Source organism: Eubalaena glacialis, chromosome 10 (genome assembly GCF_028564815.1).
Source record: "Eubalaena glacialis isolate mEubGla1 chromosome 10, mEubGla1.1.hap2.+ XY, whole genome shotgun sequence".
In the NCBI taxonomy this organism is placed as follows: Eukaryota; Metazoa; Chordata; class Mammalia; order Artiodactyla; family Balaenidae; genus Eubalaena; species Eubalaena glacialis.
Window position 1 is genome coordinate 111,308,807 of NC_083725.1, and position 20,356 is coordinate 111,329,162.

Consider the following 20,356-nt stretch of genomic DNA (forward strand, 5'->3'; position numbering starts at 1 on the left):
TAGTGCTGCTACGAACATGGGGGTGCATGTATCTTTTTGAATTATAGTTTTGTCCAGGTATATGCCCAGGAGTGGGGTTGCTGGATCATTCCCTTTACTGTTAATAGGTTGAGTCATATAGAATTTGCTTCTGAAAGTCAATAATGGTAGCATATAGGCAATCGCACATAATACTTTTCAACATAATACTTCTACAAGCATAGTTTGAGTATATCAAATGACATATTCAGACACTCAACAAAAAGTTATTATTCTCCTACTGCATAATAATAGGTAACATTTATTGGGTACTGTGCACCATGCTAATCATTTTACAGGCATCCTTTCACTTAAGGGGTCCTTCAGTCCTATGCAACATGTTCCTTTATTGTCTGTATTTTTTTCAGATGAAGAAACTCAGGCTTAAAGGTTTAACCAACTTGCCCAGCTAGTAAATGGCAAAGTAACACAATTCCTAGGTCAGTCAGAAGCAAGTCTAAGCTTCTATCACAAAAATAAATTGTACCTCACTGAACAATGCACTACGTGTAAGGCTGACTGATAGGTGTCCTAGAGAGACAAATCCTTTCCTTCTAATTGTCCTTTATCTACAAACTATTTCACTGTAAAGTGACATGCCACAAGCCTTTCTCAGATCCTTACAAAGTCAGTGCTCAGTGTCCTGATTTGTAATCTCTCTCTCTTTCCTTTTTGCTCCTTCTTTTCATCCTCTCTCACCAACTACTCATTTAATCAATATTTATTTTAATAAATCTTTAAAAAAATATTTATTAAGACCCCCCTCTATGTAAGGCATAGCTCTAGTTTCTAGGAGAAGAGGGGAAAGTGTAGAGAATGAGAGGGGGTGTCAATACACAAAGAGGCCAAAACTGAATGAGAGATATAGTAATAAAAAGAATACAAGTCAAATTCAGCTAAGGGCTGTTGTAAAAGGACAATGTGTTAGGAAAGTGCAGGTGTATCTCTCTTTTCCAGAAATGCTTTTTGAAAAATTGCATGTAATTAGAATTATTTTTTAATGCATATGGGGGATTCTTTTTTTTTTTAAACAGGAGAAAATCAAATTTAATTTTGTATGTACCAGAACATATGGGGGATTCTTAACGAGAAGAAACCTTCTAGCCATTCCTTTTAGAACAGAAGTAGATATTTTCTAATTCTTCAGCTTCTATTGACATTTGGGATGACAGATATATTTTTAAACTGGAGAAACCTTGAAAGTACTGACATTATATTTCAAGGCCAGTTAGTTTCGGACTCAATCTGATCTAGAGCATGATCCCTTGACTATTTTGGACAGAGCCTCCTTCTTGCCATTAATCATTTTGAAGAACATGGATTTCACAGTATGCATTCTTGAATTCTCCTTAAACTGTCTAGTAAAGGACACTGGTTCTGAGTCAAAACTGAACTTTGACTCTTTCTGGGAAAAGCTCCACTCCATATTTAGTTTCTGTTCCTTGGCCAATGTCCACAGCAAGCCTTGTCCTGGTTACAAGCTAGGGATTTTCCTAATCTTCTAAAATCTGGAGTCTGGAAGGAGATTCTTACCTTTGAATGTACTCCTGTGGACTGTAAGCCATTGCAGATTTACATGGATCCTTTGCTAAATGCTGAGGGCCCCAGTGGTCTGTCTTCAGAAGATCTGTGGGCTGGCGTGCTTACCACTTCTGGATTCACGTATCTCACTGATTCAGGGCACTGTGTTAAAGCTCTTCTCAAACTAGATCTGATTCCTATCTGATCAATTCTGGGACTGAGAGTATGGTCCATCCTGCCTCTTCCTTGTATAAGGTAACATCTGGCTATACTTATATCTCTGTAGCCTGGAACTTACCTTTGAAGTTCCCTTGATATTTGGACTTGAAATTATCATCAAATAATGACATTCATAATAACTAAGCTGGCTAAAGTGACACTCTTGGTCCCCGGAGATGACTTGGGAAGGTCTGCTTGGGAAGCATAAAACAACAAGATTAAATTCAGTGTTCCTAAGAGTTAAAATTGCATCAGGATTATTCCATTGGTACAGCTTCCCTAAGGATTATTTTTTAGTCACTTGTTGATGAACTCAGTGATGAGGTCAGTTGGGGAAAAGAAAAATTACTATTTTCACTTGATTTACCTTGAAATAATATTCAAAGAAGAAAATTTCCACATGCGGCATTATTCATTGTTTTTTTGTTCTTTTCCATATTCTGCAATATCCCCTTTTCTCTTTGCTTCTGGGAAATTAATTCCTCTTGACTTTACTCTCATAGCTCTGATATTCCTTCTTAGTCTACATTATTCATTGTTTTTCTGTTCTTTTCCATATTCTGCAATATCCCCTTTTCTCTTTGCTTCTGGGAAATTAATTCCCCTTGACTTTACTCTCATATCTCTAATATTCCTTCTTAGTCTACTTTGCTGGCTTCTATACTTGCCCTAACCCCCACTCAGGCTGGATCTTGGCCCCAGGCCCTCTTTTCTATTTACATTTTTTTGGTAGGTAATCCAGTTTAGTTGTTTGTCTTTAAATACAAAAACAGGCTGATAACTCTCAGATATGTTATTTGCAGCCTAACTTTGTCCCTGAACTCCAGACTAGTATATCCACTGTCTAGCTGACATCACTATTTGGATCCTAGTAAGTATCTCACGTTTAACATATCAAAACCAGAACTTTTCACCCACCATCTACTTGGGTGTTCTGTATTGCACCATTCAAATCCTGACGGTAGTCTCTCAATTTACTTGACATTTGGGACTTTCTTGGTGGTGCAGTGGTTAAAAATCTGCCTGCCAATGCAGGGACACAGGTTTGATCCCTGCTCGGGGAAGATCCCACATGCTGCGGAGCAACTAAGCCCGTGTGCCACAGCTACTGAAGCCCGCGTGCCCTAGAGCCCGTGCTCTGCAACAAGAGAAGCCATTGCAATGAGAAGCCTGTGCACCACAACGAAGAGTAGCCCCTGCTCGCTGCAACAACGAAGACCCAACGCAGCCAAAAAAAAATTTTACTTGACATTGATGAAGCAAATGCTTCATTCAATTTCATGTAAAGCACCTGAAGAGATGGTTTTCTTTCAGTGTCTCTTGGAGAAATGGGGCCCATCTAGAGCTTCTTTTTTTATTAAAAAAAAATTTTTTTTTCAAGGTTTTTCATGAAATCATAGAACTAGAAGGGATTTTAGAGGTCATGTAGTGGGGTGACCATATCTTGGATCGCCATATCTCAAAGGGCCTTCAAGATTACTAATGGAGTTTTCAAGGTAATTTTAGTATTTCAAAAGCCCTAGCATATGTCATACATTTTCTTGGGATACATCTATACATGTATTGTTATTATTATTACTACTACTCTTTGTTTTTTGTTTGTTTAAAAGATAGAGTTAGGCAGATAGTAATTTCAAAACTTGGGGGTTGGAGGCAATACATAAGAACGGTTAAAAGAGTAGGTCTAATTCAGACAGACTTGGATGCAAACCTTGGCTCAGCCACTGACTATATGTGTGCCCTTGGGTACATTAATTACATTTTCTAAGCCTTGGTTACCTTATCTGTAAAGTGGCAATGATAGTACTGTTCCCCTCTCATAGAGAAGTTGTGGAGATTGAATGAGATAATGCATATGCAGTGTTCATTATGTTACATAACACTTTATTAGCTTTAAAAGGATTATTGTGGGGTTTATGGAGAAAACACTGTAAAATTCATATGGTGCAGAGAATGTTAAGAGCTACCGATTATTCAACCTTCCTTCCAATACAGATACTTATGCTCAATATTTTATTTTTCAGCTTTGTTGAGGTATAATTGACAAATAAAATTTGTACGTATTTAAGGTGTACAATGTGACATTTTGTTATACATTGTGAAATGATTACCACGATCAAGCTAATTAGTATAACTTTCATCTCATATAGTTGTTGTTTTGTGTGTGTTGAGAACACAATATCTACTCGCTTAGAAAATTTCAAGTATACAATGCATTATTGTTAAATTTAGTCACCATGTTGTACATTAGGTCTCCGGAATTTATTCATCTTATAACTGAAAGCTTATACCCTTTGGCCAACATCTCCCTATTCCCCCTACTCCCTGACCCTTGGTAGCCACACTTCTACTCTCTGTTTCTATGAGTTCAACTTTTTTTTAGATTCCACATATAAGTGATATCACCACTTGTTTTTCTGTGTCTAGCTTATTTCACTTAGCATAATTTCCTCCAGGTTCATGCTTGCTGTCACAAATGGCAGGATTTCATTCTTTATTAGGCTGACTAATGTATATATGTTCCATTGGTCAATGTGTCTGTTTTTGTGCCAGTACCATACTATTTTAATTTCTACACCTTTTTATTATAATTAAAAATCAGGAAGTGTGATATCTCCAGCTTTGTTCTTATTGTTCAAGATTGCTTTTGCTCTGGGATCTTTTGTGGTTCCTTCCATTTGAGTTCTAGGATTGTTTTTTTTACTTCTGTGAAAAATGCCATTGGAACCTTGATAGGAATTGCATGCATCTGTAGATAATTTTGAGTAGCACAGACATTTTGAAAATATTAATTCTTCCAATTCATGAACATGGGTTATCATTTCATTTATTTGTGTCATAGTTAATTTCTTTCATCAGTGTTTTATAGTTTTCAGTGTATGGGTCTTTTACCTCCTCATTAAGGTTTTCATCACTACTTCTGGGTTCTTTTCTTAGTGAAGGCCTTTTAATGCATTGAATTCATACACTATATTATTTAATGACTATAGAACAGTTAGATATTTTTGTTCCCTGTATGTTGTGTGATCTGCTTCTTTCTTTTAGATACAGAAACAATACTACTAGAAATAGCTTTATATGAATACCTTTTTCATCCCTTTGACTTGCTTCTTTAGAATTAATTCCCAGCAGTAGGAATATTAAGTGTCTAATTTTTTTTTAAAGATTCCCAACTAGGAGATGATGTACTGTCTCCTATAGATAGAATATAGCAAATCATTATTCTTCCCCAAGTCCATACATACAAAGCTGAAACCTGCAAAGGAGACAAATATGAGGGCATGTTCATGGCAAGCCAACACGGAGTAGTGGTTAAGTGTGTACAATCTGCAGTATTTGGCCAGGGTTGGAGTCTATGCTTTGGTTTTTCTCATCTGTAAAATAAGGACAATAATGGCTCCTACCTCATAAGTTTATTTTGAGGAGCAAATGAGTTAATTGGCATAAAGTGCTTGGAATAGTCCGTGACACCCAATAAATGTCAGTCATTATTATTTGTAATGCAGTGGACACTAAGAGGCACTCAATACCCGTTAGCTGGCATTTTAGTTTTATTTTGCTTTACAGTTTTCCCTGCTGTGACTCAGGATACTTGTCAAGTCAGCTTCATTATTTTTAAAAAATTGAGTTGCATTTACTATAGGCAAATTATGTGTGAGTATGTGTGTTAAGGCAAACGAAATATAGAAGCTGCCCTCAAAGATGCTAATAGTGTATTGTGCAGCCAGGGAGACAGGCACATACACAGATAACTCAAGAGTGAACAGGGTAGAGTGAAAGGAATGTGTTGACCATGTACCAAGTGTGAAAGAGCCAGTTTCAAGCTTCCAAATCAGCACTTTCCTTTGAGGTGCTTGGTGCTTCTGGCCATGATGGCTTTGGTTCAGATGTTTCCACAGAATAGCTGAGGCACAGGGATTGTTCTGCAGTAGGCATTCCGGGAAAGCAGCCTGGCTAGAAAAACAAACTTCCTTCCATTCCATTCCAGGGGTGATTGATGATAAGTTACCTGAATGAAGGATGAACTGTGCATTCATGGAATGACACTTTTCTTATCGAAAATATAGTGATCAGTTGTGGTTAGACAAACTTTTTTCTTAATCTGTATAAATTGTTTACTTTGCTTTAAAAATTTGCAAAATATTGTACTCCACAGTTTGAGGACAACACTGCTTGTTTCTCCTTTTATCATGTTATAAGTTTGCAATTAATTAAAATGATAAGAGTATTGATGTTTATTAAAGAATATTAGAAAATATAGAACAGGAAAAACACTTTTCAGCCTCATCACTCAGAGTGCATTCTTTCTACAGTGTGGTGATCCTAATTTTTTAAATCTCATTTTCTGTTTAGTATTATATTACAGATATCTTCATGTTATTACATTGTCTATATAAATATAACTTTAAACAATTGCATAGTATTTCATCAACTGAATCTAGCATTCCGTATTAAGTTGTCTTCATTGTTCCCTATTAAAATTATGCTATGATTTTTACCTTGTATATAAAGGTTTTTGTTGTTGTCATTGTCATTCTAATTTTAGACTCCCAAAGTGTGATAACTAAACTCAAATGCTAATTTTTTATTTGGCAAATTTCAAATCTACACAAATTAAGAGGATAGTACTATGAATACTTAGGTATGTATTACTCACCTTGGAAAACTGTCAATATTTGACAAAATATGAGCATTTAAAAATATGATTATTTTCCTAAAGTGTTGAACCTCTCACCTCTCCACCAGCGAGCTTGGTAATGCTCATTTGTCCACAACTTTGCCAGTGCTGGGGATCATTGTTAACAACTAAACCAAAAGAAAACACAATGGTAAAACTTGGTTCACTTGTTACACCAAAAAAACAATTGTGGTTGAACGTTTTAATTTGCGTATTTTTTTGGCCCTACCCCTCTATTTTAGCAGGAAAGTGTTTTTGGCATGGCCCAGCCTGTCTGAGAATCCCCTGAGAAGATCAATGCAAACACCCTTCTGTAGGCTGCTACTTTCGGCTGTTTGAATATCATTGCAAAGGTAATCCATAAACACAAGAAAGTATTTTTGCACATGTGCAAGTCTACCTTGCAGCAAATTAAAACAAAATTTAAGAGTCGTGCATAAGGACTGGGCGATTTAGAACAAAGGTGTGGTGGGTGAGATGGGACAGTGGATTTTGGTCACTGAGGGATTTCCTGAAGTTATACCCCAGGTAAGTTATGCTAGTTTCACTTATAAAATTATTTGTGATAATTGTATGTGATACCACAAGAATAAGAGATTCCTTTATTATTTTTTCTTCAGTTTTATCGAGGTATAATTGACTAATAAATTTGAGGTTCCTTTGCTTTTTAAGTTTAGGGTCAGAGTAGAGTAATATGATTTTAAAAGTGTATAAGAGAGGTTAATCTAAAAGTATGATAAGTTGGGTTGGTGGGCAGTGAGCTAAACATGAGGGGATGAAAGCCTTATTTAGGGTGGACACCGTAATGATGCAAATGAAGGCAGATATGAGAAAGAAGGTAAAACAAGAGTAGGGTTAGTATTTGGTAAAACAAAACAGAACAAAATTGGATTGTTCAAAGTTTAAGAAAAAAAAACAAAAACAAAAAATACGATACCAAAATTGCGAGTTTGGGAATGGGGAGGAGAGCAGTGTGAGCTGTCTAACTTATCTGGGCTTCCGGTTTCCACCTTTGTAAAACAGGTAAAGGAAACACCTGTGTTGCCAGCCTTTTAGGCTTGATTTGAGAATCATATGCTCTTTGTACAAATATGTACTTTTAAGGTGTCCTGGGGGTGATTGGACAATCATAGTAATGAAGAGGCATGAGAATGTTCAGGAAGGTTTGCTTTAAAAAAAAAAAAGAGGGGGGCTTCCCTGGTGGCGCAGTGGTTGAGAATCTGCCTGCCAATGCAGGGGACACGGGTTCGAGCCCTGGTCTGGGAAGATCCCACATGCCGCGGAGCGACTAGGCCTGTGAGCCACAATTACTGAGCCTGCGCGTCTGGAGCCTCTGCTCCGCAACAAGAGAGGCCGCGACAGTGAGAGGCCCGCGCACCGCGATGAAGAGTGGCCCCCGCTTGCCACAACTAGAGAAAGCCCTCGCACAGAAACGAAGACCCAACACAGCCATAAATAAATAAATAAATAAATAAGTAAATAAATAAATAAGTAAGTAAGTAAGTAAATAAATAAATAAATAAATATTAAAAAAAAAAAAAAGAGGAATGGAGATCAAGGAAAAAATGCAATTGGAAGGAAACCCTGTTGATAACTGTTCTATTGCATGGCTGGCATGGGGCATGGCACCCTCAGACACCACCTCTCCGAGGTGTGTGTCACACCCTTCCCATGTTTAAAAGGAGAACGCTGATGTCCATAACTTCTCCAAGGTCACACAGCTAGTAGATTAAGCAGTGCAGGAGGCAAGATCACCTTAACTGAACTCCAAAGGAAGCAATGAAGGTAAGGAATCAATGATTGCAAACTGTGTTTCTGACACAGGCAAGCTCAAGGACACAGGAGGATCACTTTGCCCATGATGTCCTTCCTGGTACCAGGGCTAATGGAAGAACACAACCAGACGGGAGCGGTCCATTTCCACCTCCACCCCTTCTCAACAGACCAGGCAGTGGTGTCCCTCATATTCATGGCCTTCTTGCTGTTGTACCCAGGAAGCCTCATTGGAAATGTCACCACTGGGCTCACGGTCTGGTGGAGACCACTCCCTCCATACCCCAGTGTACTTCTTCCTCTTTGCACTGGCCATGCTGGAGATTGGCTACTCCACCAACCTTGCTCCCTTGACTCTGGCTGGCGTCCTTTCCATGGGGAGGATGCTTATCTCTGTCCCTGGCTGTGGAGCCCAGATGTTCTTCTCCATCCTTCTTGGGGAATCTGACTGTGTCCTTCTTGCTGTCATGGCCTACGACGGGTACATGGAAGTCTGTCATCCATTGCATTACAACCTCATCATGAGTTGGCAGCTCTGTGGGCAGATGACTTTAGGTTCTTTAGATCTGGGATTCCTGTTGGTGCTGCCTTTGACCATTCTGATCTGCCACCTTTCATTCTGTGGCCACAATGAAATCTATCACTTCTTCTGTGACACGCCTGCCGTTATGCGCCTGGCCTGTGCAGACACCCACAGGCACGAGGCAGCTCTCTATGCCATCAGTGTGGCCGCTGTGGCCATTCCCTTGCTCCTTATCTGCCTCTCCTATGGCTGCATTGTGGCCACCATCTTGAGGATGGATTCAGCCCAGGGAAAGCGCCGGGCCTTCTCCACTTGTTCCTCCCACCTCATGGTGGTTCTCCTGCAGTATGGGTGTTGTACCCTTACCTACCTTTGTCCCAGCTCCAGCTACTCCCCAGAAGAAGGCCAGGCAGTGTCTGTTGTCTACAACTTTTTCTCACCAGTGCTGAACCCCTTGGTCTATAGCATAAGGAATCAAGAAGTGACTAATGCAGTGAGGAGACAATGGCAAGAATGTACTTGATCAGGGAGCCGGAAGTATTCCTTCTTAGAAAAAATATTCCTCAAATCAGAAGTAGGGACATGATCTGAAGGACAGGAAGCTCAAAAGGAAAAAGGAAGGAGCGGAGAGATGACTGTCCCATGGCTGTCTCGCCTGTGAAATGCTAATCAGTACTAATTCATCCACTTTGTATTAGATTCCAATGATGAAACCCTGGATTGCCTACAAAACCAGCCTCCTCTCTCACCATAGTGCTTAGAATAAGGACTAGCACAGGAATGTCAGTGAAGAAGAGAATGATTGAATGGATGGATAAGATGATGACAGCAGTTGATAAAGTAGATGTTTTGAGAATGGGCCATCATGTATAGTTCAGGCTATAGGTAACATTCTCTTACAAAGGTGCAGAGCCAGCATGACTAAGCACAGGCAACAGAGCACAGAGTTTAGAACTAAAGGAATAGATTCAATATGGAGTCAGGTTTGTTCTTCTTTGTAACAGTAGTGTTACTGACCCAGGCCCTTGTACTCTTTAATCAATAGAAATTGATAAGAGGCCAGACGAGAATTTCAGGCAAGTCTTTATTGGGGCTTGTGCTGCAGCATGAGGGAGAGAAAATAAGTAACAGGTGCCCTTGCTTGCTCCAGAAAGGAGCTGCTTGGGTCCTTAAATGCGCTAACAAGGGGGGGCAGGTCCGTGGGTTGGGCAGGAGGTGTAGCTTAGGTGGTCTTTCCACCCACTTGGCAGTGCCGTGCCCATGGATCATGCGCAATACCCTGGTTTTGCTCCCAGCACCTCAGAAGTGGCAGTTGGTTTGTGGCCTTTTTGTATCCTGTTGTTCATAATTGCCCCAACTGTGCATGCTTGCAGTTATTTTTAGTCCCTTATAGTTTCTTTGTACTCTGTTGCTCAAGGAGCTGTTTGTCCAGGGGCAAGCACTCTGGTAAAGGGTCCCAGGTCCCAGCCTATCTCAGTAGAGTCATCTGCTTCTCATGGCAGGAGATTGGCTCCTGTGATCCTTGCAGGAGAATCCCAAAACAACACTAGCCAATGAGCAGGGCTGTCGTGGAGATTGGTGGAGAGGACCAGAAGGAGGACTGAGAGCAGGGAAAGATACTTCCAAGATACCATCCTTAAAGAGAAAAAGAAAAGAATCCCATTCTTTTCTTGATGTTGCAAATGCAATACATGATAAAAGCCACCCTATTCCATATCTGATTGTGCTACACACAAGAAAGGGGAAAAAGGGGAAAAACAGTATGAAAACCTGATGACAAGAATTCTTGGGACCCTTGGCCAGGCAGCAACATTAAGAAGTACAGGAGCATGCAGAATTTTGAATAGTGCTAGTGTGGAGAGTCAATAAATATTTTTTGATAACAATGGTATTTGTTGAAATTAATAAGTTATTTCTCTATTTTTAATTTATTCTATTCCCAATATCCTTATACAAAAGATGTGAAGTGGCTTAGAAATACATTGAATACAAAAGTTAAAAACACATTGTCAGGACTTCCCTGGTGGTCCAGTGGTTAAGAATCCACCTGCCAATGCAGGGGACATGGGTTTGATCCCTGGTCCTGGAAGATCCCACATGCAGCGGAGCAACTAAGCCAGTGCACCACAACTACTGAGCCGACATGCTGCAACTACTGAAGCCGGAGTGCCTAGAGCCTGTGCTCTGCAACAAGAGAAGCCACCACAATGAGAAGCCCATGCACCGCAACGAAGAGTAGCTCCCGCTTGTCTCAACTAGAGAAAGCCCACGTGCAGCTACAAAGACCCAGCGCAGCCAAAAATAAAAAAAACAAAAACAAAACAAAACAAAAAAACCCCACATAGTCAAGAAGATCAGGGTGAAGGCAAACTTCAGGAAGAATATAGTAGTAAGATTTCTATGCAGAAACGTAAACCATGGGCTTCCCTGGTGGTGCAGTGGTTGGGAGTCAGCCTGCCAGTGCAGGGAACACGGGTTCGAGCCCTGGCCCAGGAGGATCCCGCATGCTGCGGAGCAGCTAAGCCCATGTGCCACAACTACTGAGCCCGCGTGCCACAACTACTGAAGCCTGCGCACCACAATACTGAAGCCTGTGCGCCTAGAAGCCATGACAATGAAAAGTCCGCACACTGCAACGAAGAGTAGCCCCTGATCGCTGCAACTAGAGAAAGCCCGCACACAGCAACGAAGACCCAACGCAGCCAAAAATAAAAACAAAAACAAACAAACGAACAAAAAGAAATGTAAACCATGTGCTTCTCTGCAGTTTATAATAGTGGTCACCTACAGGTATCTGAGCTTCCTAGTAGGCAAAGTAAAAAATAAAATACAATTAAATTTGAGAGCTTCACAGGTCATATAATTTCTAGACATAGGGAGAAATTTAACACATTTTGGGGGTTAAATCTCAGATGTAAAAGAATCTTTTCTTACTGCTTTTCAAAAGAGAATACAGCACATTTAACAACATACCAACAATTATAATAATAACACTAGCTGTCATTTATTGAGCCCTGAAGTATGAGTCAGATATTGTTTTAGGTGCTTAGTACACATTAACTTACTTGAATCCCACAAAGTCTTAGGAGATAGGTACCATTATTATCCCCATTTTACACATAAAGAACTGAAGTTCTGAGAGGTTAAGTCATCTTCCCAAGATCACACAGGCAGTAAGTGCTGGCACAGTTTCATTCCAGAGCCTGTGACCTTAACCAGTATAACATATAGTAAATTTGAAATGAATTTTCTAGGGCTAATTCTCAATGTAAATGGATGGAGTGACACTGACGTTCAAGTCACTTAACACAGTTCTGGAAGGAATGATCACAGTCAAATAAGAACACAGCTCTCTGATGTTCTAACTTGATTTTAGGGAATAAACCTAAAACTATGAGAACCTGATTGGCAAGCATGTCTTTCCAGAAGCGCTTTCGCAAACACTATTTTACTCAAGCAGCGTCTTGACGAAATGAGTCTGTTGCAACAGACACCAGGCTGTGAGGAAGTAAAACAGGTGAGCAAATTGAATGAGGGAGGGCAGCATGTTCATACTGCCAAGTCAGCTGGGTCAGGAAGGGTTCACCAGTGAGCTACCATGTCTTACTGACCTCAGGTCCTATTGCTGAATTTGCCTTCTAATGGTAAATTTGAGAAATTTCTTCTTTAATTTTTGATACGTTACCTTTCATTGGTCCCTTATTCCTTCTTTAAATGTTTTCTTTTACATTTTAAAAATAATACATGTTCATGAAAAGAAATTCAAAGCAGTAGAGAAAAATGCAAAATAAAAAATAAAGCTTCCCCCAGTGGTAACCACCATTCACAGTTTCTTGTTGTGTATATCTTTCCAGAGATTTTCTATTACAGTACAGATATAGGTATAGTCAATTTCCTTCAAAAATCCACAAATGGGATAGTGTTACAAGGCTCTTCTGCCCTTTTCCTCATTTAATGTATCTTGTACATCTTTTTATATCAGCACGTATAGATCTACCTCATTCTTTTTAATAGATGCAGAGTATTGATTTTACTCAATTGGTCCCCCTGTTGATGGGCATTTTTTTTTAAAACATCTTTATTGGAGTATAGTTGCTTTGCAATGGTGTGTTGGTTTCTGCTGCATAACAAGGTGAATCAGCTATACATGTACATGTGTTCCCGTTTCTCCTCCCTCTTGCGTCTCCCTCCCACCCTCCCTATCCCACCCCTTGGGCATTTGTTTTACTGTGATAAATAATGCTGCAATGAGTGTCCCTGTCCACAAATCTTTGCATACTTGTAAATCTGTAGAATAAATTCCTGGCAGTGAAATTGCTGCATCAAAAAAAAAAAAAAAAAAAAAGAAAATGCAGCCAGTTAGACCCATACCCTCTTCGCATTACCAAACACAAATCCTTTCATATATATTTTAAGATTTGATTGTTACCCGGATAAGTTTGACCTGAGAACTAAAAAAACTTCAAGAACAAATAGAAGAAACGATTTTTTTGTAGTGACATTCAGACCTCGCCACTATTGATCTTTCCTCTTAGGGAAAAAAAAGATCTTTGGGGCCACACAGCCTTCGCTGGAGCATATCTCCGCTTCCTCTTCCTGGAGACGTGAGATGTGGGTCAGGATAAAGGTCAAGGCCTCACTGAGAAACAGCAGGATTCACTGGCCCCCTTCAGCCCACAGAGACACTGCACGTACCTGTCAACTATGTCCACTGTGGTTTTCAATTGCATTTGGGAGAAGCAGGTTGAATGTTGGGGTCAGCTGTGTACCTGAGCAGGACCCTAGGGGGACTTCCCAGGGCAGACCTCTCCCCCATATCCTCTGCTTTAGCTCCTTTCTGAAGTACCTAGATAATAGTATCTGATGGACATTTCCTGAGTTTTTTACAGATGCTAAAACCACCACCAAATGGAAGAAATTAACTACTTGATGACCATGAGCACGTAGCCTCATGTCTTCGTGGATTAATAATGTTTAACCCCTGTGACTCTGCCTTGTTACCTCACCATCAACCAATCAGAGAATTGTGCACGAGCTGATCACATACCCTGGGACTCCCCTCCCTCACCTTGCCTTTAAAATGGCTTTGCTGAAACCCATCGGGGAGTTTGGCTTTTTGAGCATTAGCTGTCCTGGGCTCCTTGTATGGTGCCTTACAGTAAGCATTGCACTTTCCTTCACCACAACCTGGTGTCAGTAGATTGGCTTTACTGTGTGTGGGCGAGCGGACCCAAGTTTTGGTTCGGTAACAGCGGGAAAGACTCAGTGAACCAGTGGGGAACGTGGAGAGAGCATCCTGGGAGAAAATGATACATTGGTCATAGAAATAGCTTCGTGGCCTCACTGGGTACAGTCATTTTCTCATCTAAACTCCGTGGAGTCTGATTCTAGAAGAAGGATCAGAATATGACGAAAAGCTAGTGTCACTAAGGAGTTGTTACCGAACCAGGTTGTTTGCTTGACATGCAGCCAGTCAAAACACTGAGACGCCAAGATTTGCAGCAAAGAAAAGGTTAATTCACAAGACAGCCAAGAAAGGAGATGAGACAGGAAAACCAGTCTCAGGTCCATCTCCCTGAAGCCCAGGGGCCTGAGATATTTATGGGATAAAAAACCAAGGTAGACTTCCCTGGTAATGCAGTAGTTAGGAACCCGCCTGCCAATGCAGGGGACACGGGTTCGAGCCCTGATCCGGGAAGATCCCACATGCCGCGGAGCAACTAATCCCGTGCACCACAACTACTGAGCCTGCGCTCTAGAGCCCGCGTGCCACAACTACTGAAGCCCAAGCACCTAGAGCCCATGCTCCGCAACAAGAGAAGCCCGCGCACCGCCACGAAGAGTAGCCCCCGCTCGCCGCAACAGGAGAAAGCCCCCGTGCAGCAATGAAGACCCAACACAGCCAAAAAAAAAAAAAAAAAGAAAAGAACCAAGGTGGTCTTAGACATGGGGAAAGGCAATTTGAGGTAGGGAAAAGGTGAGGTAATTGGTGTTCTGCGCAGGCATATCTGAGTTACATGCTTCTTCATGGGATGTGTGTTCAAAATGGTGGTGTTAAGCATGATCTGAGGGTGGAGTTTTTGGCTTTCTGATGTTAAAAGGTCATTAGACACCTGCACAGGCCCAGTTTTAGGGTCAGTGGTCCCAACCGGTCTTAGCCAGCTAGAAGTAGAACTACACACAGCTGACTCCAAGTTCCTAGGGCAAACATCTTACTGTTTAGGCTATGAGAAGCTTGGAGGGTATGCAATCTGCAACAAAATAATTAAGGTGAACTTGCTCAGTGAAGGCAGGCACCAGGCAGAGGGGTTATTAGCAAGCTTTAAGACAAGTTCAAGAATTTCTGTTAGTCACCAATTTCTGTTAACCCTATGGGGCATGGTTTCAGAGTCAGTAGATTTTTCTCCTTGCAGCCTTTTAAACATGAATAATTACTTAGCACCTGTAAGGTATAGGCACATTAAATTCAGCAAATAGAAAATCATAGGGGACTAGGAAAAAAAGAAGAGAAAGAAAGGCAAAAGAAATGGAGAGAGGGAGAAATGGAACTGGGAGGCAAAAATGGAGAACTTAAAGAAGAAAGGTTAAAAAAATTTTGTGTGGCTAGAATTAAAAAGTAGACTGCCAGATACGGCCTGCGGTGTCACTCAGAGATGACTGTGGCTCTGGCTGCAGTGGAAAGGGTCTAGACTCCAAATAAAGTGAGTTCCAGCCCCAGCACGGCAGCTGTTCTGTTATATAGCATTCTGAAGTGTTGAGCAGTGTAACAAAACTGCTGAACACAAAGTGTCTGAAAAGCCATCCACCGCCTATGTGTAGCGTGTGGGTCAGCAGCTGGCAGCCTCTGCTCCAAAGCAACAGAGTGGCTTTGTTTGTTCTTCTCTGAGTGGACCACTGATACTTGCTAAAATACGTCCCAGCTCAGTACACATACAATTAGACTTTCAAGTGGCTGGTGATTGTTTCTTCTGGAATTGTTTTGCATTTTTCTTTCAAGATTGCTTTGACAAACTCCTGCCAAGTTCTCTCTCTCTCTCTCTCTCTCTCTCTCTCTCTCTCCCCTCTCTCTCTCTTTCTCAATCTCTCTCTCTCTCACACACATACACCTGTAGGCCTTCATTTCAACAATATTTCCAGAGTTTTCAGAGCTACTTGTCCTTGAGATGAAAGTTTTTGGTGATACGTACATGAGCATTTAAACCTTTTTTTTGTATTTATTTAAAAGTGAGGGATAAAAAATATAGCCAGTACAATGATGCTGTTACATTAAAAAAAAAAAGTGAGTGAAGGACTTCCCTGGTGGTGCAGTGGTTAAGAATCCGCCTGCCAATGCAGGGGACACGGGTTTGAGCCCTGGTCCGGGAAGATCCCACATGCCGCGGAGCAGCTAAGCCCGTGTGCCACAACTACTGAGCCTGCGCTCTAGAGCCTGCGAGCCACAACTACTGAGCCCGTGAGCCACAACTACTGAGCCCTCACGCCACAACTACTGAAGCCCATGTGCCTAGAGCCCGTGCTCCGCAACAAGAGAAGCCACTGCAGTGATAAGCCTGCACACCGCAATGAAGACCCAACGCAGCCAAAAATAAATAAAATTTTTTAATTAATTAATTAATTTTATTTATTTATTTATTTATTTTGGCTGCATTGGGTCTTTGTTTCTGTGCGAGGGCTTTCTCTAGTTGCGGCAAGCAGGAGCCACTCTTCATCACGGTGCGCGGGCCTCTCACTATCGTGGCCTCTCTTGTTGCGGAGCACAGGCTCCAGACGCGCAGGCTCAGTAGTTGTGGCTCACGGGCCTAGTTGCTCCGCGGCATGTGGGATCTTCCCAGACCAGGGCTCAAACCCGTGTCCCCTGCATTAGCAGGCAGATTCTCAACCACTGCACCACCAGGGAAGCCCTAATAAATTTTTTTTAAAAAGTGAGTGAGCTGAATTTAAGTCAAGAAAAACATTAAGTAAATTATACTGATAAGTTAGATAAAACATAAATCATGAAGGTTGTTCGTGAATGGCCAAACTTTGAAAAAATTTTGTTTCTACATTTTATAATGGCCTTGAGCAAAAGCACTAGCGGCCGCTGGTATAAAACACATAATTTATAGGGAGTGTGATAGGGTCTTGGATGATATTGGTGAATAAATAAAGGAATGCTCAGTGCTATAACATTCTGCAATCAATGAATACCAGACATCCATTAGGTGCTTAGCTCCATACTAGGTGATGGGATGCAATTGAACTGAGTTGAACTAGTCACTTGCATTGAGGACCTATCCTAGTAGAGGTTGAAAAATGAGTGTATAAACACAATGCAGAGTGATAAATGCCATAATTGGGGTGGGCACAAAGTCACCATGGAGCATGGAGCGGGAGTAATTCTTCGTTTTTGGAGGAGTGTGGGGGAAGGTGTGTGTATCACAATAAGGCTTCATGTAACAGGTGACACTTGGCTGAGTTTTGAAGGATCCGTAGAATTTGTCTAGGTACACTTTGTGTACCTCTAATTGAATAAATTAAAACTGTACGTCTTGGACTTCCCTGGTGGCGCAGTGGTTAAGAATCCGCCTGCCAATCAATGCAGGGGACGTGGGTTCGAGCCCTGGTCCGGGAAGATCCCACATGCCACGGAGCAACTAATCCCATGCGCCACAACTACTGAGCCTGCGCTCTAGAGCACGCAAGCCACAACTACTGAGCCCGTGTGCCACAACTACTGAAGCCCGCGCGCCTAGAGCCCATGCTCCACAACAAGAGAGGCCACCGCAATAAGACCACACACCGCACGAAGAGTAGCCCTCACTCGCGGCAACTAGAGAAAGCCCACGTGCAGCAACGAAGACCCAATGCAGCCAAAAATGAATAAATAAAATAAATAAATTTAAAAAAAACTGTATGTCTTTCTAAACTACCTCAAACTTGGAGAGTAAAAATTTAGGCAATAATTAAAATATAGCTAAGTCTAGCAGCAATTAGACCAGTTTAGAATATCATGTCCTTAAACAATTCCTGTTTGTGTTCAAATATTGACCTACAGGGGATAGTCAAGTTAAAAGCTAAGATAGCCTCTTGGGGCTTGGTTGAACCAAAGTAGGCAGGGAATTCTCCAGAAATGAGATGAGAAGGGGTGAGAGTTGAGAAAGAACCCAGAATTCTGACTCTGCAAATCCTAAAGTCCCACGTTCTTCCCTTGAGATGTAGCAGCAGGGAAGGATTAACAGTATCTAGATGTGTGCTTTCCTCAGTTCTCTGGGTAGTTTCTCAGAGATTCAGTCTCAATGGTTCCCAAGGTATTAAGAAGAGGATTCCACCTTGGGCTTCACTCAGCCTCAGGGAAGGATGTGGCTGCCAGCCTCTCTAGGCAGAAGGTAAGGAGGGTAAGGGAAGACCAGGCTGATTGAGTTGTTGTGTGGTCTAGACCCTGGGGAATGAACCAATGAACCCTACTGACCTTGGGCTTTCCTGATCCTGTGAGGGGCTTCCTCATGTGGAGATACAAATGAATTGGAACATTAGTTTAACCTCCTGGAGCTAATGATGTGACACTGTTGAAGTCAAATATACTAACAACAAGCAGATCTTCAAAAGACACTCCACTGCTGAGGGTGAGAGAAGGAACTCTGTCTCTCCCTAGAGAGACAGAAATGTGTCCCATTTCCTAGGTTGTCTGAGACGGGTATGAGAGAGTTGTTCAAAGAGGACTACATGCTTTGTTGGGACACCCAGAAAGCATAGTGTAATCTGCTCGGTTTTCAAGTTACACACCCAATGCCTAGTTGATAGTAGCTGCTAGATAAATTCTTGTCAAATAAGTGAATGCATGAACAGTCCTATTAATTACACTCAGTGAGGGGAGAAGGTAGATGAGTATGCAAAGGTCTTTACGGAAAAGGAAGGGCTCTCTGTGTGAAGAATGCCATGTCTTTGGAGGCAGTGCTGGTGCCACAAAAGAGACTCATCAAAGAGGATGCAGTGTTACTGAGGGTTTATAGTTCCTGGGTAAGAAGAGGTCTGGCGTTTCCTGATTCACGTAGCAAGGAACTGTGCAATAGCAAAGGCAGGATAAAGCAGACAGTGGAAGAGAACGTTTAACCACAACCAAAGCTCACAGTATTGTTATTTTTATCCCATTGAGAAGACCCCAGAGGAGGAGTATACTTGGGAGTGAAGAGGGGAGAGATTTCTCACTCACTCATCAATGCCTTGGATGAAGACACAAAAGGCAAGAATAATTTTTTATTTGTATAATATATTTATTATTCTTTGAATGCTCCTAAAAATAGAGTGCCTTACAGTAAAACCCTAGCTACAATGAGATCAAGATCAACTTATAAAAGGCAGTATAAAAGACAAAAGTTAAATAGAAATGAAGATATTGGGGCTGAGATATGCTAAGCGATTGAATATAAAACTTAGTTTTGGGCTTCCTAGCAGCTAAGGCAAAGAGGGAAATGAATTATGTAGCTCTCACAGACAAGTAGGATGACTTATGTGTGTTCATTAAGAGAGAAATGTATGTGTCTGGGTGAGGGTGTGGGGAATGCATTGAGAAGTCAGGTGAGTCTTTATCCCAGGTATGTTGAACATCCATTGTATAAACAATGTGATTGTTTGTTGCAGTGGAATTCACTATAGTTTTTAAGTGTTCCAGAGATATTCCACACAGAGAGCCTTGTATTTTTAAACTGATTTGAAAACTGACTGATATTCTGAAGAAAATTTTGAGGGATATTAAGGGCAGTATGCTTGAGGGATGTGGCTTCCTTGAGCTATGGTCTAATGCACAGTTATAGCTTTGGGAAGCATGTTCATTAAATTTGTAGATGACAATGGGGAGAAATTGATTATTTGTTCAAGTAAAGAATTGTAATTCTCCATAAGATCTCAATGGGCTAGAATGATGAGCTAAATCTGAAAGGTTGACTTTAAAAAGAGATGAAGGTAAAGAAAAAAAAGAGAGAGGGAAAGGAAAGTAGGAAGAAAGAAAAGGGAAGGGATGGAAAAGAAAGGGAAGGAAGAAGAAAGGAAGAAAGGAAGGTAGGAAGGAAGGAAGGAAGGTTAACTACTTAACAACTAACTCAGCCCAAGTCAAGGTTGTGGTATGTCTGGAAATGAACAAGCACATGAATAAATAACTAGATTAGAACAATCTTGGACAACATCATTGGCAAGTGTGCAGATTTTGTGGCTATATTTAGGTGTTAATCCTCGTTCTGACAATTCCTGGTTGTATAACTATTATGTTATGTACTTCAGTGTCCTTGCCTTTCAAATGGGAATTTAAAAAAGCAATAACATTTTTAATGTTAAAAATAAACACATATTCTTCACAGAAAGTTTGAAAAAATGGAGAAAAGCATGAAGAAAATAGTCATCTCCCATTTTTCTCTAAAACACCATTGAGAGTTTATTGTTTCCTTTTAGACTGGTAGCAGAATTGGTGTCATGTTCCGTGTGCAATGTTGCCTTTTCATTTTCTTCATTTAACATGATATTGTAAGCACTTTCTCACTGTATTAAACCTTATAATTATAACAATTTTAATGTCAATACAACAGTTCATCATATTAATACACCTCAAGTGACTAGAATGTCACCTCTTGTTAAGTATTTGTTTTGTTTCCTTA

General features: G+C 41.0%; 1 protein-coding gene across 1 annotated transcript; it reads left to right on the plus strand.

Moving 5' to 3' along the window:
- Positions 1-8,321: 8,321 nt before the first annotated feature.
- On the plus strand, positions 8,322-9,255 carry LOC133099953 (olfactory receptor 10V1-like). The gene is given in 2 exon segments (XM_061203778.1): positions 8,322-8,474; positions 8,476-9,255. Coding segments are annotated over 2 exon segments (933 nt in total).
- Positions 9,256-20,356: the final 11,101 nt, after the last annotated feature.